Source organism: Sarcophilus harrisii, chromosome 1, assembly GCF_902635505.1.
Source record: "Sarcophilus harrisii chromosome 1, mSarHar1.11, whole genome shotgun sequence".
NCBI lineage: Eukaryota > Metazoa > Chordata > Mammalia > Dasyuromorphia > Dasyuridae > Sarcophilus > Sarcophilus harrisii.
Genome location: NC_045426.1, coordinates 278,740,504 through 278,766,066, shown reverse-complemented (window position 1 = coordinate 278,766,066; position 25,563 = coordinate 278,740,504). Strand labels below are relative to the sequence as shown.

The 25,563-nt window shown below is 37.3% G+C and overlaps 1 protein-coding gene across 9 annotated transcripts in view; it reads left to right on the top strand.

Moving 5' to 3' along the window:
• Positions 1 to 25,563, top strand: part of PALM2AKAP2 (PALM2 and AKAP2 fusion) — a 492,110-nt gene that overhangs the window by 437,633 nt on the left and 28,914 nt on the right. For 8 of the 9 annotated variants that reach the window (XM_031943090.1, XM_031943074.1, XM_031943080.1 and 5 more), the window contains one exon: positions 16,152 to 18,552. In XM_031943090.1, coding sequence (XP_031798950.1) covers positions 16,152 to 18,552 — 2,401 coding nt within the window. Of the gene's footprint in view, positions 1 to 5,570; positions 5,756 to 16,151; positions 18,553 to 25,563 lie in introns of those variants that run through there. The other variant, XM_031943103.1, reaches the window with a different exon arrangement.

Genomic DNA, 25,563 nt, shown 5'->3' with positions numbered 1-25,563 from the left:
AATGTATACTAATAAGTAAATACTAAATATAAATGAAGTAATTGGTGGTGAAGGAGGACAGCGGTATTAGCTGGGGGAAGGGAGGAAGAATCAGAAAATGTCAAGAAGTGGTATTTGAGTTGGACTTAGAAAGAAAATAGAAAGAAGAAGAAAATCCAAGGTAGAGTTGTGTGAGAGCTAAGCAAAATGTGGGGGGGGAGGGGTAGAAAAAGGGTTCTCCAATGTCTGTGGCAGTGGTCCTAGATGTGAGACCTTAAATGAAATATGTGAGGTCTTAGTTTTGCTCTGGTTTCAATCTGCCAACAGGGCCCTTAGCCTGGTGTTGACAAAGCTGTAGCCTTTATTTAATAAGTCTTGGCCTGGTGGCCGGCATTCCCGGCAGTGCTCTTGATGCTGACTAATTTAAGTTGGACACTCAATGACAGCTGCCTAAAATAACTTCAAATTCAATCTAGTTCTTAGTGTTACTATTTGTGTTTCAGACCTATGGAAGAGTTTGCATCTCTGCATATTTTAAGGAAGTAAAACTACTTTAATTTATGTAAACAAAGATAATGGAAGTGTCTCCCAAATTCCCAGATAATTATTAATGATTTGCCCTGCTTGAGAAACTGTTTGCTGAGATTTTCCTGTGATTTGGTCTATTCATGAGAAAGTTATGAAATTATGTAGTAATTTCATGTGACATTTATGACTCCCAGATTGAAATTTTGTTTATTTACATGTTTCTTTAGAAGAGCTTTTCTGGGAATGGGCAGGCAATAAAAGGCAAATTGCTACAAATAGCAGCAGTCCAAATCATTCTCATAAAAAGGGAAATTGTTAAGTACATAGAATTGCATAAAATGATCATCTGCTTCCACAAATAGTAATGACAACACTTTGCATTTGGAAAATATTCTTCCTTAGAAGATATCAGAGTGTTTAACTCTATGCTTGTAACACATTTTAAAAGAAATCCTTGATAACGTCTGTTTTTACATTAGCTTTTTCCAAATATATCTCTTTCTACTCCCCAGACCATCTCATTATACTTTCATTGTTTATTAAAGTTTAAGAGCTAAAAATGAGACCCTTTTTTTTATGGAGACCTAGAGAATCAAAAGTCCTGAAACTTTAGAGTTCTGCTAGACCACTGATGAGACCAAAAGGGATGAATTGCTAGGGAGAGTTTTCTGAAGGCACACAGCTTCAGATGAGGTAGCTTGGGGCCACTGTCTGTTGTACAGACTTTTCGGTTACATATTTAATCCTCAGAGACAAGGATTTCTTTTGGACAAGTGTTTTATGTCATCCTAGAGGCAAAAGAGAGAGAAAACCCTAAGGTGCTTTATTAAACTTATGGGAAGATATCTTGTGGGATAAGGTTTTTTGTTTTTTTGTTTTTTTTTTTTAATGTTCAGGTTTCACTTTACCATATCTTCCAGTATTATTGTTATTGTTTTAAATAACTTCAAGAGTGAAAAACATTGTGGGTATTATCATAGATTGAGTATTTTACTTTTTGAGAGAATAGGTAAGGGTTTTGAAGGAGTACAGAGGGAGCAAACAAGAAGCTTTCAGTTCTCCCCTTGTCTCAAAAATATCTCCTGCAATTCTCCCAATCAGTAATAGTTAGTTAACAAGTTCCATTCTTTAAAATCTAAATCAGAAGTTCTTAGCCTTTTTTTGGGTCATGGATCCCTTTGGGAATCTGGTAAAATCTCTAGTCTTCTTCAGAATACTGTTTTAAAGTGTTTAAAATGAAATATGTAGAATTACAAAGATAAAATACAATAATACTGAAAAGCAGTTCTCAGAATATATTCTTAAAAGTTTACAGTCCCCAGGTTAAGAATCACTGATCTAAATGCCCCTTCATGGCTACATTTCATACTCAGTTTAGTGAGATTTTCTTTTAAACAGGTTATTAGGTCAAGAGAAGTCCAAGATTAGTTTTCATTGGGACAGGGCAGAGAGGTGAAATTCTGAAACAGGAGAGCAGGCTTTCCTTGGAGAGATAGAGGACTTTGGACAGCCAGAAGGCAGGATGAGTCTTAAGTATTTGGGTTGTTTGCAATTGTTTGGCATTAGATACCTACTATACTCCTTAATTGCAAAAATAGCTTATTTTTCTATATTCATCCTAAATAGCACTAAATGAAGTTGAAGATCAGGTTACAGCACCAGGCAAAATTAAGCTGACTGTACAAATTTGTTTTCACAGAAACCACCTTCAGCCTCAGGGTCTGTATTTCAGGTGATGGGAGAAGGGCAAGCGATTCAGTCTTCCTGTTAAATTACATTTTGAACAATTACAGATTATAGTATTGTTACACATCAGGGAAGAGGCTAAAGGAATTTAAGTTATCAGTTTAATTTTTCTCAGTTTTGTCATCAGAACTGGGCCTCATCTCCTTCCCTTTTAAAATAAACAGTTTTAATACAAATGTTACTGAGAGGAAATAGTGCCGAGATCTAAGCTTGTTTTATTCTAGGTCTTTAAAAATAGTATTGTATGAACTTCAAAGGACAATCAGTCAAGGTCATTAATATTATAGCTGCTAGATTTTAAGATCCTTGAGGTCAGGAACTACTGTCTTTTGTCTTCTTTGTATCCCTAGCACTTAACAAGATGTCTGGCACATAGTAGGCTCATAAGCAACAGTGAACTATTGTAGAAGGAACACATGGTTTAATATCAGGGCTCAGTCTTCACTGTACCATTTATTGCTTATGTAGCCATGGATAAATCACCAAATTCTGGGCTCTACTTTCTCTATATGTGAAAAGGAGGGGTTGGACTAAATATCCTTCTGTCCTAGCCAACTCTAAATCCTATGAACTTTCACTTACATAATCAAGCTGTTTCCTCCTCCTCCCCCCCCTTTTTTTAATTAAAAAAAAAGCTATAAGGATGTTGCTTTTCCTTTCAGAAAAAAAGAGAGGTTTAGGCATTCTTCCTGGTTCTTTCCCTTCTTCTGTGATTGGATGTGTCCCACAGATTTGGGGGTCTCTATTTGGGGGTCTCTCCAATATTAAGTCCTCTGTATTTAATCATCAGTGAGGATCCCTTCTAGACTTACATTCATCATGTCTGTATTTTTAAATATCTTTACTTGCTTTGCAATAGGCATCATGGAGGAGTTGTTAGAGAACCAAATTCAAATTGAGGAAGACCTGGGTTCAAGTCCCACTTCAGACACATAGTGATTGTTTTAACACTTGGCAAGTCACTTAATTTGTAAGGGTTCTAGTCAGACCTCTTAACATTATACATTTCAGATAAGTTTCGATTGCGTTGGCAAAAAGAGTTTCCCCATACCAATGAAACTGGAGGTCCATCCCCTGTCTCTGTTTAATTGCTTCAATAATAATGTCACTAATTATATTAAGGTTAAGAAAAGACTTGGCCTGCAAACAACCCTAAGGGTTATTCTCTACTTTTTAGATGTGGGAAAAATCAAGACTGTCAAGAGATATGTCTTAAACCCAGAACATTTAACTCCAGAGCCAGATTTAGTCACCATGACTGGTTGCTTTATAATATTTTTTTCAATGGTTTCCCTCTCAATTAATTTGAATATTTTCACCAATATCCAAATAATCTGAAGTACCAGTGTCAGTTTATTGTTGATGGACATGTTTTACCGATTGTGTGATCCTGGGGTTATATAGAAATATTAACATCACTTCCCTTATGGAGTTGTGGATCAAGTAACTTACTATGTGAATTACTTTGGAAACCTTAATGCTATCTAAATGCTAGCTATGATTATTATGCTTACTGTTATTTCACTGAAGATTTGGTGTCATTAAAAAAATGAAAATGATATATGTGATTCTTTTAAAATGTTCTTTTTGTGAAATTTGGTGTCAATTTTTAAATAAACACAACTGTTTCAAATCTAATTTGATTACATATTTGAGAACTATGCTTTATTAAAATTATGAAAATAGTTTCATCCACACAAGCAAATCAGTTTTTGGATTAGTTCTAAAATAGCAACAAATATGGGAGATTTTTTGGGGGGAAAAACAAAACACTAAACTATTAGCCACATTTAGGTGGCAGATTTTATACCCCAGATCCTAAACTGATAATAGGATACCTCACTCCCAGTCTGTCCCCGTTCAAATCATTTCCAAAGGATCTCAGAGGCAGGTAGAAAAGTTAATATGATCCTTTCTTTGTCTTCCCCCAAGCTGTAGGTTTGAGTAGAGCGTCCAAAGGAACTTATTTGGTTCAGAATTTGAAGGTTCAGAGTACAGGTGTGATATTACTGGTCATTCAGCATTGTTAGGTATTAGATATGATGATAAATCATGATGTGATAAATCAAACATCATCATCAAGATCATTCTGGTACCCATTAGGTGGCAGGATAGAGTGGAGTACTTTGTTGCATGTATAGTAATACTGCACAGTAAGGTGTTCTCTTTCTCCTGATTGCCTATGATAATCTGGCAAATCTGATTGAACCTTTTCTCAAAAAATATGCAGTGAGTGTTGGGCCTGGAGTCAGAAAGGCCTGATTTCAAATTCCATCAGATACTTATAAGTGTGTGACATTAAGAAAATCACTTAACCTTTGGCTCATTTTCTTTATCCATAAAATGAAGATAATAAGACCTACTTCACAGGGTTGTTGTGAGGATTAGACCAAATTATTATTTTAAAAAGTGCTTAACAGTGCCTGACACATAGAAAGCATTATATAATGCCTCATTTTCCTCGTAAAATGAGTTGGAGAAAGGAGGAGATGGCAAACCAGCAGAGTGAGACATAACTGAACAAACATAGATATTTGTTTTTTAAATGCATGAAACAAAATGCCTAGGATTACAAAGGAAATCAGTTATATTAAAAGTTATTTATAACTATCCATAGCCATATATTTTATGAATCCAATATCTAAAACCCTTACTCTAAAAGTTTAATTAGGTTTTAATTTGATTGTAATTTTATGCCTTTTTTTGTGTCTCCCGTGCTTAGCATAGCACATTATATATAGTAAGTAAGGGTTGAATAAATACTTATTGATTGATTATTCCTGTAGCACTCAAAAATCTAAGAAATTGACAGAGCTGCAAGTGAAAGTAAACTTAACCAATTGTTTCCATAAGTGCATTAATACCATTTAAGAAATTGATCCTGTGTCCTAACTGGTATCCATTAGTTACTAAGAAGATGCTAGTATCACTGGAACTTGATATGTTACTTTCAGCTTTTGATTCTTTCAGATTCATCCAGAAATTCTCAATTTAGGGTTTGTTCAATACTGGTCACTGTGCTGAGCAATATGGACATGGACAGACACACACACACACACACACTCACACACACACACAGATTCTGCCTTTAGTTTCTATTCTCCTTGGGTAGTGGGGGTGGGAAACATGTACATAGATAAGAAATTGAAAATAAGTTCAAAGTTGTGAGAAGAAGGGGGAAGTAGGAAGGACCTTAGCCACTCTAGTGGACTGCAGCTAAAAGGTTAAAGATGCTTTTTTTTTTCCCCAAGGGCAATCTTTCTTTCTTTTTCTCCTAAACTTGAGAGGGATTGCAAAGGAAATGCCACTGTGTGAATGGGCTTCTCGGGAATGAAAGGGGGGGAGGCTATGACATCACACTGAGGAGGCATAAGGAGTTAGGGGAGGAATTTAGCTTGATGAGCCAGTCAGTGTGAAGGAATCTGAGAAGAGGAAAAAAAAAAAAACCAAACCAAGGCAGTTTGTGACTGAGGACACTTGGGATGCACTCGCTAGGACAGGGGTAAGTAAATTTGCTGACTGACCAGTGGTTTTGTCCTTCTCTTTCTAGTCTAAAAAGCCTTGCCTTTCAATCCTAAGTAGTGCTAGGAATTCCTTGGTCTGGGCTTGCATGCTCCGGATAATTAGTACCATCAGGTTAGGGGCTGGGGTGCAGCTCAGCTTAGACTGGTGACTTTCTTTTAATTTCTCACATATCCTTAAAATCATAGATAGTTCCAGGAGATGAAGAAGAAAAGAGAAAATGGGCACACAGGCTTTCCAGATATGGGAAGCAACCATAATCGATCTTGTCGTTTGCCAGGCTTTTCGGGATAGGATATTAAGGGACTTATATTTTTAAGTCTTTTTTTTTTTCCCACCATTTTAATTTTTAATTCTAATTAGGAATTTACATTTTTGGTTGTTCCATTTTTGCAAATGAAATCAATTGCTTTGCAAACATTAAAGTGTTAGGTTATCCTTCAGTTTTCCTTGTTATGACATTTCTCGACAAAGTGACTGGCACTTGTGGCATTGTGCATTGTCTTGTTTCCTTCTGGCTATTTCTTAGACTCAAGTATATCCCCCTGTTTTGGAGACATTAAAAATAGGTTGTAATCACAGTGTTAACCAAGAGAATATGTTAGTGTGCTGTCTTTTCTTTCTCCGAGCTTAGCTGTGTTGTGCTTCCTATAGCAGGTTCATGGTAATGCCAATTTTTCATAGCTCCTGTATTTAGGAGATTTGTAAACTTGAAATCTTATACTGAGGCTTCTCTTTCCAGTCCATGAACTTTTTTCCCTAATATTTTCATAACTTTCAATGTAATTGGCTTCCTTTGTAAGCTGAAGCATTTTGTTTCATGCAATTGAAAACATTCCAGTGACATTGCCTAAGGGATCTATGACCCACAAAAAAGGTTAAGAACCCCTGCTTGAGATTGGGGATTTGCTGGAATCCCTGACTGGGTGGGAAGGGAAGGTGAAACTAAATTTGTTTTATCTTTATAAACAAAATCAACTAACTAAAAACACCACATACATGCGCATGTGCTCTCTTTTAAAATCTCTCTCTCCCTCTCTCCCTCTCTTCCCTCTCTTCCCTCTCTTCCCTCTCTTCCCTCTCTCTCCCTCTCTCTCCCTCTCTCTCTCCTACTCTTTCTCCCAGAAGTTTCAAAAACCCACAGTTGTCACTGTGATAACATCTCTTTATTTTGGTGTGGCCTTTAGAAACTGCATACAAAGGTTCCTTCTCAGGTTCAAATAGGAATTTTTAAGGAGAATGCTTGTAATATATAGAGAGAGCACCAAGCCAGAAATTATATTACTAGCAATTCTAGATCTTAAATTGAAATGGCTCCATTCATTCAGAAAGGGAACTCAGTAACTTACCAGTTCCAGCCACCTCAAATAGTGAGTAAGTATCTGGGCAATTACAAAACCTAGATCCTTTCATAGTTTTGATACAGAGGAAGCAGGAATTCTCTTTCCTATTCCCTCCTTTCCATCTCCTCTAAAAGATAAACACATACATACACACAATTACATTTTGTCTTCTAAAAGTCCAAGTAGTAAATGTGTTAATCAAATAATACCATGATGTTTTCCAGATGTGCTTCCTGACATTTAAGTTGGCTACTTGTCAGCATCGATAAAGAGGCACTCAAATCAGGGCAAGGAATGAGGCTGATAAGTAGTTGTTGTTGCTTTAACTATGGCAACTCATGAAATGTGGAGGGGTTGTAGTCTGTGTTGATGGAGAAAAAAGAATCATACTGATGAAAATTCTTTGAAATTTCCATGTAATTTGGCCATTTTGCTTTCATCATGTATATTCAAAATGTTCTTAGAGTTTCTTCAGGCCAGCAAATAATTTCCAACCTGCACCATCTTATTCAAATATTCTTTTATTTTGAGCAAAAAAAGAGAAATTAAAAAAAAAAAAGTTTTGACGCTTTTTCTCCTTCCCACTCAAACCCCACCCCTATGGTAGTCTCTTGGAATGAAGTTGAGAGGCTCTATTGGTTTTACCAGCTTCTGATAACACATTAACAACATGTTTCTGTATGTTTCTGCTTTGATGCAGCAGCTGTGGAATAACTGTTGTCTTAAAGTTGAGATGTCCAGGATTATCATGTAAGTCCAACTGTAATTATCTATGAGGGTCTATATATATCCCTGAGAGCTTGGACTCAGAGGCATAGATCAGATTTCAGCTTGCCAACTCAAACCAGTAGTTTCTTCGGCAGGAAGGAAGAAGTTTCACTTGGGGGGGATGAAGGGGAGGGGGAACCAAAAGGAAAGGCTCCCTGGGACTAAATAGATTTTTTGTTCAGGTTACTACCCACTGGCTCTCCCCTTCACTTCCTGGCTCTGCAGCCCTTCTTCCTGTCAACAGTAGCCTTTCTCCTGTGACTCGTCTTAATATTACCAGACTAGGGAGTTAGTGATACATTGTCTCATTAACCTCATAAATTACCCAGAAAGATCAATAACCCAATCTAAAAGTCAGCATGTGCTACATTGGAAAGGATACTAGATTTTGAATTGGACTTTTGGTTCAAATCTTCATCCTGCTACTTTGCTTACTTGTGTGGAAAAATACCTGGGGGCAAATCATTTAACAACTTTGTTGAGCCTCAGTTTCCTCAGGGGAACTATAAAATGAGGTAAGTTTGGGAATGCATGATCTGTCTGGAAATTGCCTTCTAGCTTTTGAATCATGATCCTATGAATTGGAATCAGATACTGGCTATTTAATGAGTTCTAAAAGCACAAGGGCAGCTAAGTGGTACAGTGAATAGAGTGCCAGGTCTGGAGTCGGGAAAACTCATCTTCCCAAGTTCAAATCTGGCCTCAGTCATTTCTTAGCGATGTGATGCTGGGTAAGTCATTTAACTCTGTTTGCCTCAGTTTCCTCATCTGTAAAATGAGCTAGAGAAAGAAATGTCAAATCATTTCAGTATCTCTGCCAAGAAAGCCCCCAATAGGGTCATGATTGAAAATGATTGAACAATTAGAAAATAATTGAGCTTTTCAGTCCCTCATGAATACTTGGACATGATTTAGCTAAAACTTACATAAATCTTGTATTTTGTAGAGTCTTAGCAGATGTGAAAACTTTTTTTGATATCAGGAGGGGGTACCCAAAACTTTTGGATACCATTAGAGGGGTACCCAAACTGGGTCCCAAGAAATCAATCGTTAGACATTACACCACTATATCCTGTGCATTCAGAACTACGATTTCAAAAGAAAAGTAGAAAAAAGGAAAAAAGGCCCATTCTGCCTGCTTAGGAGCAGCCAAAAAATCTTGTTTTATATTCTGTTCATTGGCAGAAAGTAAGTTTATATTTCTAGTGGAATTGTAAAAAAACAGATTAAAGGGGAACTTCTTCTAATGTACCTTGGCCTTGGTAACCTGGATTAATTTAGAGAATAGAAGCTTGATTTTATAGCAGTGGCCTCTTATATTTGAATAATTCAGGTCACTGTATGTATATCTAGGGCAGGATGCTGGAAGAAAGCAAAAGAGAGATCATAATGGTGAGTGGGATAGAGTGGAAGAACAGTAAATGTTTAAAAAAAAAAGAAACCAAACATTCCAGTTTTTTGTTTTTATTTTTGTTTTAACACATGCTAGGAAATGAAATCACCTACTGTCTTCTAATTGGACTAAATCTTAGTCACATTAAGACCTAGAAGGATCTTGAATCAAGTTACCCTCATTTTATATTTGAGGGAAGTCAAGATTTTATTTGCTCTTCATAATGACCTAGGCAGAAGGAGAGAAACAAGAATTTATTATTCACCTACTGTGTTCTAGGTGTTGTGCTATAATGTTATTCTTTCCCTGTTTTACAGATAAGGAGATTGAGTTAGAGGGAGGTAAAGCAGCTTGTGCAGTAAATGTCTGAGGTTAGATTTTACTTCATCTTCCTTGTTCAAGACCCAGTACTCTTTATCACTGTGCTACTTAGCTGCCTTATATACCTATCCTAGATAGATATGGTATGGCAAGTGTTAATAAACCTAGTGGGACTCTGAAAAACAGAATTGTAATTCACTATGGGCTTCTGTTCCTGGGGGACACTCTGAAGACAGAAACATAGACTTTAAAAATGGAAATATTTATTTTAAAAATGGAAATGTTCAGAACATGTAGCCCAGCTTTGGTGTACTAAATTCTTTGGCAGAGGACACATGTTTTGTAGTTCTGTGACTAAGAATGATGCTCCTAAATGCTTGATTTTTTTTCTGATTTGTTAAAAATTAGAAGAGCAAATATTGTAGCAGTCATTGCAAGATGCATCAGTCATCAACCTGCAAATGGAATAGTGTTTTGACTCCAGGATGGGGATCAAACCCACCAATTGTTCCATCTGGGTGTGAGCCTTAACCAAAGTTAATCTCAGCTGGATGCCATTTGGTTTTTCAAGCCCAAATAGAATGAGCTTCTAGTGCAGAGCACAAAGAAAGTTATTTTGGTGAATGACATGAAGATAAAATTCACAGCCTGTGAAATTAATACAGTGCACATTTGTTTATAACTAGAAGGGCTGATACATAGGACGAAGGTGACTTATGGAGTATGAGACAGGACCACTGATGAGGTAGAGGTAATACTGCCTTCTCTGGCTCTTGTATTCTTTTCTATTATGATATAATTACAGAGTTCTCTAAAATAGATTTATTTGTTGTTATTGTTGTTTCAGTAAAACCCAATTGTCCACCATTCTGTTTGGGATTTTTCTTAGCAAAAGATACAGGAGTGGGATGATGCCCTTTTCATCAGTTTATTATATAGACGAAGAAACTGAGAAGTGACTTGGCCAGAGTCATACTACTCATTGTTAGAGGCAGTATTTGGCCAGATTATTCTGACTCCCAAGTTCTGTTCCCTGTCCACTACATCATGTTCTCTCTTTTTATTTTGTTGAAGTTGTTTGTTGTTTGCAGTGACCAGCAACTGGTCTGCTGTCTGAGTGTTTGAAGTCAGATTTGAAGGCGGGTCTTCCTGTTTCAAGGGCCAGCTCTCTCCTGTGCCACCTAGCAGCCCCAAGATAGACTTAAGTAAAAGGAAAAAAGGCAGTTTTGAAGACAAGCATTCCAGCCTTACATCTTATATCCTTTACATACCATCTGCAGTGATCATAAGAAATAACTATGAGAACACTACATAGCTCTGGAAATTTGCCTTCTTCCTTTTCACCATGTTGTGTCACAAATGTTGTTAGTTAGTGGGTGCTGATTGCTGATGGCATACCAGCCTACACAGAACAACGCTTAGGGCAATCTCTGCTTCTTAGAACTTTATCATCTCAAGTCAACTATTTATTTCATTTCTGTATAGTCAACCTCTTTCTTAGCCTTGATAATACTTCATAATGAGGATAATATGAACATTTATACATGGTTTTAGAGAATGCAGCAACTTATTGATTACTGAGTAATCAGTAAATTACTGATTACAAGTTACTAAGTTGATTTGGGATGGGGGTCAAGGTCAGTCAGGTGGCTCAGTGGGTAGATAAAGGGAGAGCTCTGATTTACTATAAGGATTCCACAAATCCATATGCACCCCAAGCACGATTTTTTGGTAGGCTGGTTGAGATATACTGAACAAAAATTACTGTCAATTCAGTGATTCTTTGAAAGGTGAAGATTTTTTCCCCCCAAACAGCATCGATATATTTAAAAAAACAGTAATCACTTGGGGGGGTGGGTAGGAGAGAACAAGTATTATTTATGTATCAAAGATAATGTGACTAAACATTTTAGTTTTAAAGAGTCACTTAATTCTCAATAGATACCGGTAGAGAAAGGTAGTACAGAAACAAGAGAGCTGGACCTAGAATTGGGAAGACCGAGTTCAAATCCCACTTCCTGACCCAGGGCAAATTATGTAACCTCTGTCTCAGTTTCTTCAACTGTAAATGGGTATAATCATAGCACCTACTTTCTAAAGTTGCTGTTAGGATTTGATGAGATAATATTTGTAAACTGCGTAGCAATTTTGCATAGCACACAGTAGATGCTTAATAAATGCTTATTCTCTAATCCTTCCTTGCCTATAATACATTTATTAACATATGAGTGTCTGAAAGTTTTGGTTCCTTAAAAAAGGTCTTCAGACTTGAAAAGGTTAAGAACTATACTTTATGATTCTTCTTGTAATAGTAGATGTATTCTCCTAATTGTATTTAACTCAGAATATGATTAAAATTACTTGTTTGTTTCAGGGTAGGGTTTTTTGTTGTTATTGTTTGTTTTGTTTTCTTTTCTTTTAAAAATATTTTGTAGAGAGTTGCAAGAGACTTTGAGTCATGCTGTTTGCGAGAGTTGTAAGTCTTAAGGATATTTGGAAAGTAGAAGAAAACTTCCAAATGCTCCATGTAATAGGCCATTATGCTTCGCATGTTTTAACTCAAAAGAAGGACCTTATGGCCCCACCTTTTTGCTGGCTCATTCATTTATTTCCTTGATCTCAACACAATCCACTATTCATCATCTCTTCATAGTCCTTTAGGTTACCTGACATTTTGATTCTTTGACTTTGATGATATATTATGATTCACAACCCTAAATGTGATTCACTGGAAAAATATTGCCATTAAAAAAGATGAGTTTCTGTTTCTTGGGATCATTAAAAGCATTATATAATTTCCCAGATGCCATCCAACTTGTTCTTTTAATTCTGGACCCAGCTTGATGTCTGCTCAAGCCAATGAACTAGCTAAAAGGTCTGGTAAGAGACATATCCCAAGTAAGCTGTCAGTCAATGTTAGACCTCTTTTCTGCCCTTTATTTCACTTTCCATCTCTCTACTCATTAGATACTATGTAGTTTTGAAAAGAATTAACTGATTTTGATCATTCTTTGTGTATTACTCAAGAGAATCTAGATAAACTTTATGTTCATTTTGTTTTCTGGCCATATTTTCTGTCAGAAATCTGACAGATTTCTTTTTTTTTTAAGTGAACAGATTATCTCTAATTTATTCAACAACAATTATTATATGGATTACAGAAGTGATTGATTCAGGCCACTAAATTACAATGTGGTGGGCCTGCTTTGGAACTGATAAAAATGTCAGACCTTGGAGGAAACCTTAGAGTGGCTCAGTCTCTTTTATGTGCCTTTATTCTCCACAGTTAGTTGCACCTTGTGGGCTAGAATTGAAGTAATGAGACTTGAACTTTAGGGTGCTTTTTCTACTATATTAAACATTTTCTATCATGTAAAAACTGTCATCTAATTCGCTTTGACTGATCTTCAGATCCATCACTTTATGCAGCTTGCTAAAGTACAGGTCAGTCAGATGGCTCAGTGGGTAGAGTGCTAGATTTAGAGTGAGGGAGACTCATCTTCCTGGTGTTTTTTTTTTTGGGGGGGGGGGCGAGACAATTGGGCTTAAGTGACTTGCTCAGGGTCTTACAGCTAGGAAGTGTTAAGTGTCTGAGGCCACATTTGAACTCAGGTTCTCCTAACTTCAGGGCTGGTGCTCTCTATTGACTGTACCACCTAGCTGCCTCGATAGAACAATCTTCAATATAAGGAAAATCTTCCCAATAATTGGAGCAGTCCTATATATCACAATAATTTCAAAATATGAAAGCTTTTGCCTTTAAAAAATAATTTGAAAGAGCCAAGATTTCATTATATCCTGGGGGAGGAATTTTTAACTAAATGAGATAATACAAGTCATAAAAGACAGACTAGATCATTTGACCACTCAAAATTAAAAATGCTTTTGCATAAATTAACAAAGGTAAAATTAGATGATAAGCAAAAGATTAAACAGATGTCTGCATAGAATTGCACTGATAAAAGTCTGCTATGTAGAATGTAGAGGGGAAAATAAATGTCACTCTCTCACATAAACACACACACACACATACACACGTTTCAACAAACTTTATTCTACAATTCCTACAGAAGAGTGGCAAACAATAGTTAAAACAGAATATTGTTTAAATGATTATCTATGGTCACACTGTGGATCAGATGTTTTAGCTCAGGTTTTTTGTTTCTTTGTTTTTTTGCTTGTTTGGTTTTTGTTTGCTTTTTTCATAAAATTTGCATATGCTCATGGGTTATAAGTACATGTGACATCAAAGACACTATAAAAGAGAAAATGAAGTTGGATCAGATAGGAGATACATTTTAGGGTTGGGAGGAGGACCCGCCTTAAAGAACAGAGTTTATTTCTGTAATTAACACACAAATATTTTGGTGTCCCTTAATAAAAACAATTAAGCTTGGAATTTAAAATGTATTTTTAGGCTAAATCTTAAAATCACATGAGTCAAAAACTGATCTTAAAAATTATTCATTCTCCTGTGAGAAATCAATAACACCACACAAAAAGTAAATTATAATAAAAATGAGAATGCTGGAAAACTGATAGGATACTTAGTAGCAGTATTATCTATATGAATTTGCTTACATAATGAAACATTTAAATTAATTTAACTTGGAAGAGTTGAGAAACTACTGTCAGACCCTAATCCCTGTAATCTAATTAAGCTACTAAAAATAATCACCATAAAAGTTAGAAATGAGGGGAAAACAGAACGGTTTTGTCTAGTGACTTAAGGTTTGGTATTAATAGTACATGTGTAAAATAGAGCCATGTCAAAAGGTCTCTCTAGATGTAAAGGAACCATTCATTTTAAACTTTTGCTATTTTCAGATGGTTTCCTTGGGTGGTATTTTAAAATTTCTTGCCTCCTGCAGTAAATCTAGCTCATAAAAAGGGATTGATTCCACAAACGAAAATAGACCAAAGTTTCTTGAGAAGTTATGATTTTTCAACTCAGTGGCATTTTTTCTCATACTGAGAGGGGGGAAAAACTATCTCTGTATCAGCAGGACTATGTCATCTGAGGTTGGTCTTGAATTGTGTCACTTCTTTTGACTTCAGCAAGTAGTATGGATGAAATCTGGTCTAAATGTTTTTAATTGGTTTTCATGAATATGTTTCATGTGATCCCACCCATATAATTATAATTACATATATATATATATATATAATCATATGTATAGTATAATAAATATATTGCTTGCTTTCTCAGTGGGCAGATAGGAAGGAATCAAAATTTAAAGAAAAAGAATGTTATATATGAGTAATATATTTTTTTAAATTCTCATTTAATAATCTTTCTTGAATGGCAGAGATATATTTAGTGTTACTCCAATTTGGGGTGGCAATTTTCCTTTACCTTCTTAAAAATTAGAAATATCTATGTATCTCCAAAGAGATCAAAGAAAAAGGAAAAGGAACCATGTGTAAAGATATTTATAGCAGTACATTTTGTTATAGCAAAGAAATGAAACCAAAAAGGCCTTAGTGCCTGTCAGTTAAGAAATGGTTAAACAAATGACAGTATGTGATTGTAATGGAATATTACTGTGTCTTAAGAAATAATGAAAAGTTTGGCTTCAGGAAAACCTGGGAAGACTTGCATGATCTGATGTAGATTGAAGTAAGCCAAAGTAGGAGGATTATTTATATAATGACATCTTTGAAAAAGAAGTAACTTTGAAATTAAACTTAAGGATCAATGCAATAATCTGATGAAGCAAACTTTCTGTCCCTTGGTGGAGAGATGAAGGACTTTAGGTACATAGTGGAATGTACCTTTCCAAATACAAACATTTCAACATAAATTTGTTTTGCTTGATTATATTTTTTACTATAAGTGAGGCCATTTTTTGTGGGGGGAGGAGGGAAATGTCATACACACACACACACACACACACACATATTGAGAGAGAATATGAATATGTTTGTGGGTTTGTGAACATGTTCTAGCTTTCTAGGTGCACCAAAATGCTTGTGTTTATTCAGAATAAGAAAAGATTTAAAGAATTATCTATTCTAGAATCATATATTTAGAATTGGAAAGAAACTCCTCACTTCAGAGATGAGCAAATTGAGGACTAGAGAGATTAAATGACTCCCCCAGAGCCCAGGGACAGTAAATACCAGAGAAGTGTTTGAATACAGGCCTTCTAACTAAAAATCCAACAATCTTTCTATTGCTTTGCAGTATACTTCCTTTAGCTAAAACATTAGTTCCTTAACCATTAAACTATTAAATCAGTTAATTAATTAACAAATATTAACCAAATTAGTTAATAACAAACTTCTATTAATAGTATTTAAACCATGAAACTATTCAAAAAACTATACAAGTCATAGATCTAATATGCAATGCATGTACATGAAATGCTGGATATTATTTATGTCTCAAATATATCTGTTTTCCCACAGAGTGCAAAAAATAGGGGTGACTGAAGGAGCAGAGGGAGAAAAATGTTCTGACCATTTTAGTAGCTCTTCCATAAAATTAGATAAATAAATATACAACAGAAGCATCTAATTCATACTTTTCTTTCTCTTTTCTGTTTTAGAAACCGCACAAGCTTCTTGAGGATAACATCAGATTGACAAAAGGTGGAGATCACTATAGTGCCAATCTGCTGGGACCTCCCACCAGCATTCTTTCCCCTAGCAACAAGAACATGGAAATAGAAATCCCCATTGCAGAATGTAAAAGTGTCTCTGGGGTTTCTTCAACATCACATTCCATGGACAGTTCCTCTCCTTTTTATTCCCCTCATAATGGCCTCATCTCAGACCACCATGAATCTCTGGATAATGAGGTGGCTAGAGAGATCCAGTATCTAGATGAAGTGTTAGAGGCCAATTGTTGTGACTCTGCTGCTGATGTGACTTACAATGGGATATCTTCACCAGAGCCAGGTGTAACCATCACTGTGGGTAGCCCAGGTTCATCTGTCCACACAACAAACCCCATAGAACTCCCTGAAAGGGAAGCAGTTCTTCTTGTTGGCAGGCAAGCCCCTCCTCGCATAGAGCTGAGCCAAGGTGAAATCATGGCAGACACCTTCAGGGCAAATGGTCACTCTCCAGATGGGCAGAGGGATAGCCTTCAAGCCCCAGTGAGCCCCAGTTCTTCAACCAGTTCAAAGGGGTCTTTCCGAGATGGGGAGACCACTCTCACCACTTTGAAGAAAGAAGCAAAATTTGAATTGCGTGCCTTCCATGAGGATAAGAAGCCATCCAAACTTTTTGAGGATGACAACAATGAGAAGGAAGCATATAGGGTCCGAAAAGTAAGGCCATCAGAGGAGATGCTGGAGCTAGAAAAAGAGAGGCGAGAACTAATCCGCAATCAGGCAGTGAAAAAAAATCCTGCCATCGCAGCCAAATGGTGGAACCCACCCCAGGAACCCACCTTAGAGGAACAACTGGATGATGAGCCTCTAGAGTCACATAAAAAGTATAAGGAACGCAAGGAGAGGAGGCAGCAACAAGAACAGCAGCTGCAGCAGCAACAGCCGCAGCTGCCACCACAGCCTTCCACAATTCCAGCCTCCCCTAAACAGACAGTCTGCTCTTTTGAACTTGGAGACCCATCCAGTGGTCTGAAGGAGGATGTTGTCACAGAGCAAATAGACTTCTCTGCTGCAAGGAAGCAGTTTCAGTTGATGGAGAATTCCAGACAAACAGGAGGCAGGGGCCAAGGAGCACCCAGACTATTTTCCATTAAACCCTTTTATAGACCTTTGGGTTCCAGCTACTCAGATAAGCCGTCCACCATCACAAGACCAGTTTCAGTTGTGGGGCGGATGGAGGATGATGGGATATCTGCAGCCAAGGGACAGAAGGCCTCCTGTGTTCCAGAGAACCAGCTTTTAGGAAGCCAAAACAATACAGTTAGTCCTGAGAAGGAATCTCCCTGTACTGACCCTTCAAAACATGTGCCGTCAGCCAAGCTGTGGGCAGAGGAGGGAGAGTTTACCAGTGCTCGAGCTGTCTTCACAGTGGTGAAGGACGAGGACCCTGGCATCTTAGATCCATTTACAAGGTCAGTCTATGTCTCTTCACCCCCAGAGGAGCTGGACTCTGGTTTGGAGGAGCTGTCAGTGAGATCTCAGGGCACCACGGTGCTGGAAACCCTGTCCAATGACTTCAGCATGGACAACCTCAGTGACAGTGGTGCATCCAATGAGACAATGAATGCCCTCCAAGAAAACTCCTTGACAGATTTTTCTCTGCCCCAAACTCCACAGACTGACATCCCCTCCGAGGGACGAGCCGAAGGTTCAGTGTCCAAGTCATTCAGTGACCATGGTTTTTATTCCCCTTCCTCCATGCTTGGAGATTCCCTGCTTGCAGATGACCCACTGGAATATCATGCCGGTCTTTTGGTGCAGAATGCCATCCAACAAGCCATAGCTGAGCAGGCTGACAAAGCCAGCAAAGACCCAGCTGAACAAAAAGGGAGCCCAGGAGAAGCCCAGCACAAAGTTGGGGCAGTGGTTCCCTGCTCAGAGAAACCTCAGAGCACATTTAAGCCACCTCAAGTGTCTTCTCCTGTTCAAGAAAAAAGAGATGTATTACCAAAGATGGCAACAGCTGAAGACAGAGACCTCAGGGAAGAGACGGCTTCCCAACAATTCCCCGCTGTTCATTCTGTTCATCCAGTCCACATCGAGGAGAGCAGGCCAGAAGGAAGCTACTTTAGCAAGTATTCAGAGGCAGCTGAGTTGAGGAGTACAGCCTCCCTCTTGGCCACTCAGGAGTCAGAGGTGACGGTGGGACCCTTTAAGCTAAGGTCAAGGAAGCAGAGGACTTTGTCCATGATAGAAGAAGAGATCCGAGCAGCCCAGGAGAGAGAGGAGGAACTGAAGAGACAAAGGCAAGTCTTACAGACAACCCAGAACCTCAGAGTGAAGAACGCCTCCACCCTGCCCTCCAGAACAGTGTGCTACAAAACAGCACCCGGTAAGTGTCTAAAGTACAATATGGAAAGGAATTTTTAAAAAACCCTTAATTGAGCATATACCATGAAGTAAATACTGTTCTGAGTGCTGGGATAAATAAAATAAATAAAAACTAAACACTATAGATTTCAGCTTATACTTTAAGGAGAAAGAAAAGACAGTTCAGATGCAGGGTAGGTGCAAAGGTTCTTAAGGAGGCAGCATCAGGATGGTTGGCAATGGGTCTGAGCATCCATGTCTGTTCTATAGCCAAAGCCCACACTCGTTAGGAAAGGAAGATCCTTGGGATCTGAGCAAGAGGTGAGTTAGGGAAATCTGACAGGAGTATTGTAATGGTCACCATATGGTACCCCTAGAGACTGAGATTATTGATGGGAAGCAATTCCACACTGGTCAAGGGATCCCTATTACAATGAAGGAATCTCAAATCCATTTCAAGCTTTCTTTTAAAATAGCCTCCATTGCTTTTTGATGGAAAATAAAATGCTAGCATATACATATACACATACTACATCCTTTAATACTAATGTACTCCAAGATTGGTTCTTATCAATAATTGTATGCTCAGGAGTTTCATTGCATCTATAGTGGATGAAAGGATACTTTCTGCCCAAGAAAATAGATTCTTAAGTGTGTAAAAAACAAACTTGAAGAGTTCTATGTGGTAAAATAGTATTCATCCCAATCTGTTGTTTGTGTCTCATGTGACTTGCTTTGGTTCATTGTCCTTTTTATCCTAAGATGTTGTATGTGTGCATTAGTGTTAGTAATGGAAGAGACAGTCCAGACCACTGATTGTATATGTGAGGATACTGTGGTTAATGTGTTTTCCCCAGGTGATTGTTGCTTCATTTCCTGGATACTAGTTAAAGTTTAACCCAACCTATTTTAGATTTCACACTGTCACTTTCTAACCATAATTATGTATTTCAATATATCATATTGATTTTGGCACACCATGGGGCATTTTTTCTGTCTACTTTGTGAGGATAAATATATCTCTACATTACCATAAATTGCTTTCATATATGGATCATCTAATTATTTTTATGAAAGTTTAAAAAAAATGTTTCAAGATGAATAAGATGGAAATACCTATAGATAACTAGAGCCCCTCAATCTTTCTAAAACATTTTTGGCCATTGATGTTGATTGTAATTGTTTTTTATTGGTGACTTCTCCCTAAAATCTGAATATAAAAACTATTTCAGATTCATACATTGTACTTGTATAAAACAAGTATGATTGCACTTTAAAGTTCTTTTGTTCACAGATGAACAAAAGACTTGATTGAGGACTTTTCTTGATGTAATTTTCTAGTATCTTATCTAAAAATACAGTGCCCTAATAAGTAGTTTAATTTTGGGGAGGATCAGTGGCTGGGTATATTTTATATGTATGACAGGAAAACATATCTTTGTGAATTCACATCTGGTCTTAGACACTAACTAGCTGTGTGATACAGAGCAAGTCACTTCACTCTGTTTGCCTCAGTTTCCACATCTGTAAAATGTGCTGGAAATAGTAAATCCTTCCAATAGATTTGCCAAGAAAGTCCTAAAAAAAGGGTTATGAGTCAGACAAGACTGAATCAACTGAACTACAAAGTGGAGATGGGATGATAGAATGTCGAGTTGAAATCTGGGATCCCTAGTGTACCTTATGAATGAGATGTTTTTGTTATAGACTCTTAGTTTTCAATGCCAAGTTGATGGCCATTCATCCTGGTGCATTCACATTGCAAGATGATGACTAGTTGGGCATGCCTATCAGATTATAAGCTTCACATTATTAGTGAGGCTTATTTTTTGTTTTTCATTTTTCTTGTTTTTCTTGTTATTTTTATTTTTGTATCATCTACCTCTCCCTTTATACCTTACTCCCTATAAAATTGCCATCCCTTATAACAAAGAATTGGAAAAAAGTCAGAAAAATATTCAATACATATTGAAAAAAAATCTGTTATACATATTTTGGGAAGTGGAAGAAAAGAAAGATTTCCTTCACATCACTAAGGCTAAAAGTGAAGCAGCCACTCAAAAATTAACTTCATTGATGATCCTTAGACAACATGGTATCCATTCTGCCCCAGCTAGATTCCTCCTCCCATTTCCCCAGTTTGGTCCCTAAGTGTAGAAATCCAATTAGCATTAAGTCTATTATAGCTGGAACTTCTGAATCCAAGTGCTTCCCTAGCCTCAGCTTCCCCATAAAATAGGGTTTAATTACAGGTATATACTACCATGCCCTGTAACGGGACTTCTTAAATTTTTTCCACTCATAACTCCTTTTCACCCCAGATGTTTTTACACAACCTCAGGTATATAGGTATATAAGATAGGTATATAAATCAAAAACTTACTGATAATAATTCATAATTTTGCAGCCCCCACATTCAGTTACATGACTCTCTGGGGTTACAACCCACAATTTAAGAAGTTTTGCCCTGTAACACACTGTATAATGTTTGTTTATAGCACCTACAACATGGAAAATCTTTCCAGAATATCACAGGCTCTATCATTCACCTCCCTCCCTCCTTTTGAACCATGATTCAGTGGCATGAAATGTGTCAAATAAAACTAAATGTACCTATAGTTCTCTTGAAATCAGTGATGGCAAACAAATGAAAGAAAATTTGCTGGCAAGAACTTCAGCCACGTACTTGGTAGGGACCTCAGAGTTAATCCTAGTACAACCTCAGCTAAACAGGAATATCTTCTACCCTATCTTCTACAAATATCAGATAGCCCATTCCATTGTGGCATTGTTGTTCAGTCGTGTATAATTCTTCATAACCCTAATTAGAATTTTTTTGGCAGGGATACAGGAGTGGTTTGCCATTTTCTTTTCCAGCTCACTTTACAGGTCAGGAAACTGGGGCAAACAGATGAAGAAACTTGACCAGGGTCACACAGCTAATAAAAATCTGAGGCCAGATTTGAGTTCAGGTGTTCTTATTGACTCTAGGCCTGGCATTTTATCCACTGCACCACTTAGCTGCCCTTACAACTGTTTCTCTGCCAAGAGGTTGGAATCGCCCTTCACTGTTGTTTCTCCAGTCATTTTTTTCTGGTTCTGCCCTCTCAGACCAAGCAGAATAAAGTCTTCCACATGATCTCTCTTCAACTGTGAGATAGCTGCCATGTCCCTGCTAAATCAGTCTCTTCTTTAGGAAAAAGTTCATTCAGCTCATCCTTGTATAGCACTTTCCCAAGGACTCTTATCAACCCCCCCCCCCCCCCCCCTTTTTTTTTTTTTTTTTTTTTTTTTTTTTTTTTTGACTTGTCCAATTTATCAGCAAATATCCTAAAATTTAGTGCCCAGAACTGAATCTAACATTGGTCCAACTAGGGCTGAATGGAGTGGCCATTTTGGCCATTTTTCTCTCATTGATCATAGTCGCCTTTCTGGCTGTCATATCACATAGCTCATATTTTTTTGTACAACTTCTCTACATATAGCATTTATACAGTGGGTTCTTCTCTCTGGTTTTCAGGTTAGCTTCATGGTCTTCATCACTGTCCCCTCTATTAACAGCTTTCAGCATACATGCTGATGTTCCCTCAGGCAGTTTGGCCTCCCAGCTACTTCTTCAGCTCCCACTGACCCTTCTCTTTCAGGCTATATTTGGGTAGTCAGATGCCTGATTCCATCTAGAAATGTCCTCTATCTTTGATTAAGAACTTTGAATATCTTGTATCTGAGCATAACCTCCCATCATTTCATTTCTCCTCTGCCTCATTTCCCTCTCCACCTGTCATTGTTCTAGTAGACCATCACCCTTATTCTGCTTCCTTTTTCTTCCTTTAATACAACAGTTTAAGCATTTATCCTCTACCCTTGAATCCTTTGCCCTTTGCCCTTTTTCACTCCCGACTTGCTAAAATCTAACCTTTGTTTCCCCCACCATTGACCTATCCTTCTTTCTTACTTATATTTTCCTGAATTATGCAGGAAGAAAACACAAAGCTGTATTGAGGCTTCTATAGTTTGCAATGCAGAAAGGTGATCCTTTTATTCTTATATATATTGAAACATTAAACATAGACTATTTCAAACTTTCTCTTCTACCCTTCAAGCTTCCCATACCACTATCCTCTGAAGAGGATTTCACCTTATACTGCATCAAAAAATTGATGATATTCTTCCCATGAGCTCCCTTCCTGTTCTATGCCTCAAGGCATTATCTCCCAATCTGTCTTCCTTTACTCCAGACTGTGAAAAAAGGAAGTAGCTTTTCTCACAAATGCTGACCCCCAGTTGGTTCTGTCCTCTGGCATATTGTTATTGGCTCTTTTCCCTTTTCTCTTTAAGCTTTGGTCTTTCCCAACAAGTTGGCTCATTCCCTGCTGTATACAAAGAAGCTAAGGTTTCCCTCTTCCTTGCTGGGGTCTTCATTTGATCCTGACATCCCCCTCAACCCGCCATTCACAGCCAAACTGATAAAACACACTTTCCTCATTGTCTCCACTTCCTCAACTCTTGCTTATCAGCCCATTGCATTTTGACTTTTGACCTCATCAGTCAACTGAAACTGGTCTTCCCTAAGATATTGGTAATCTCTTAATTGTCAAATGCAGTAACCTTTACTCGGTCCTTATTCTTATCCTTTTTGCAGTACTCTACTACACCATGTTAGAATGGGAAAAAATGGCAGAGACCATTTATTTCAATTTCATTTTACAAGGGAGGAAACCAAAGCTTAGTTAAGCAATTTGTCCAAAGCCAGAAAGCCCAAAGCCAAAGACTGACCACTTTGTGCTTTCATGTATTCTCTCCTTTCTGCATTTTCTGACATTGCTTCCTGTTAGTCCTCATCTTTTTTTTTTTTTTTTTTTGGGGGGGGGGGATCATTATTGATAACTTTAGCTGTGCTCCAGGGCTGTATCTCAAGTTCTTCTAGTTCCCTAATTTTACCAACTCAGAGTGATACTTGACTCTTCATTTTACTTTCTTCTGACCACCCCAACATTCCATGTTCACTCAGTTGCCAAGACATGTCACTTTTACCTATACAAGATGTCTTGCCTTCTTCCCTTTCTCTTCAATAAGGCTGTCATCCCCCTAGCTTTAGAATACCTCTCACCTGGATTGTTGTAGTAGTCTCCCTACCTCCAGCATCAATCCAATTTTTAAAAAATAATAATAGGTTTTATATTTTTCAAAATACATGCAAAGATAATTTTCAACATTCACCCATTCAAAATCTTGTGTCCCAAATTTTTCTCCCTCCTTCCCCCCTCCCCTAGACAGCAAGTAATCCAATAGAAGTTGAACATATGCAATTCTTCTAAACATATTTTCACATTTATAATGCTGCACAAGGAAAAAATCATATCAAAAAAGAAAAAATTAAGAAAGAAAAAACAAGCAAACAAACATCAAAAAGATGAAAATATTATGCTGTGATCCACATTTAGTATCCATAGTGTTCTCTCTGGATATGGATGGCTCTTTCCATTCCAAGTCTATTGGAATTGCATTAATCCATTCTGTAGGTAGCTGTCAAAGTGATAGTCCTAAAATTGCAGGTCTGATCATGTCACATACTCTTTTATCCTTCTAATCTCTTCTTTTTCTTGGGTAAAGTATGAAGGTTTTTATTTGGTATTTTAAGCCTTTCATAATGTGCCTCTAGTGTATCTTTTCATTCTTACTATACATTATACCCCTTCTTCTTTCTCTCCCCCCCCCAACACCCTTTTTCAATTAAACTGGTCTATTTGATGCTTCTCATACAGGACCTCTAATATTCCATCTTCAAAACCCTGGTGAAGAGCCATATTCTACATTTCCCCATCAGTTCTGAAAATGTCTGTGTTTTGTATATATTTCACATTTGTTTTTATATATGTACAGTGTTTCCCTAAGAAGAATATAAGTTCGCTGAGAAGAAAGAAATGTTTCATTTTTGTCTTTCTCCAATACATAGCACAATTCCTGATGCATAGCACGTGCTTAATAAATGCTAGTTATCTAAGCATTAAATCACTAAAAAATATTGAATGACGCAGCGTCCAGAAGAAATCCATGGTGCAATCAATCCCTTAGCAGCCTCCCTCTAATTTGACCCATTAATGATTCCATTTCATTGGTTGGTTTCATCTTTCAACCAGTACTGAATATGTCTAGTTTACTGCTCTCCATCTTGTCCTTGAGTATAGCATGTTTGACAGAATGTGAGGGAGATTTCTATAGCATTTCCATGTTCTACAACTCTAATAAAAAAAGGAAATGAGAATGATTTGGCTTCAACTCTTTTTTTTACTGAGGCAATTGGGGTTAAGTGAGTTGCCCAGGATCACACAGCTAGGAATCATTAAGAGTCTGAGGTCAGATTTGAACTCAGTTCCTCCTGACTTCAGGGCTGATGCTCTATCTACTGTGCCACCTATTAGTCCCTGGAACTCTTCTTAATGAAACCATGCTGGCTTCTACTGATCACCATTTCCCTTTCTAAGGGATTCACATACCAACTCTCTTATGCTATATTTCTGGAATTGAAGTGTTTCTGGCCTCTAGATAGCATTTTCTACATCCTTCTCTTTTTTTTTTTTTTTGAAAATTAGGGCATTTGTCTGACTCCAAACCAGGAGCTCTTCTCCTGGTGTCTGTGATTTTTTTGGAGATTAGTGCTCTCTCAGTATTCATATTTGCTAGTTCTTTCAAGATCCCTGGAGATTTCATTTCTCTGGGTTTTGTGACTGAAACCAGTTGAGAGCCGCTTGCACTCTTATCACCTACTTATTTATCTTAATTTCATCCATTCTTTTCTCTTGATAGTCTGAAGAGCATTCTTCTTGTCAGTTAAAATGAAAGCAACAGTGAATTGAATAATTATGCCTTCTGTCCATTATCCTGAACCTATTTGTCTTGAACAATAAGGTCCTATATCTTCGATTGTGTCTCTGTCTCTCTCTTTTCATTTTTCATATTCTTTACCTTTCTCACCTGTTTTTAACTTGTTCAGAGTATTATTGCTAGGTTGTTATTTTTTTTTCCAATAAGA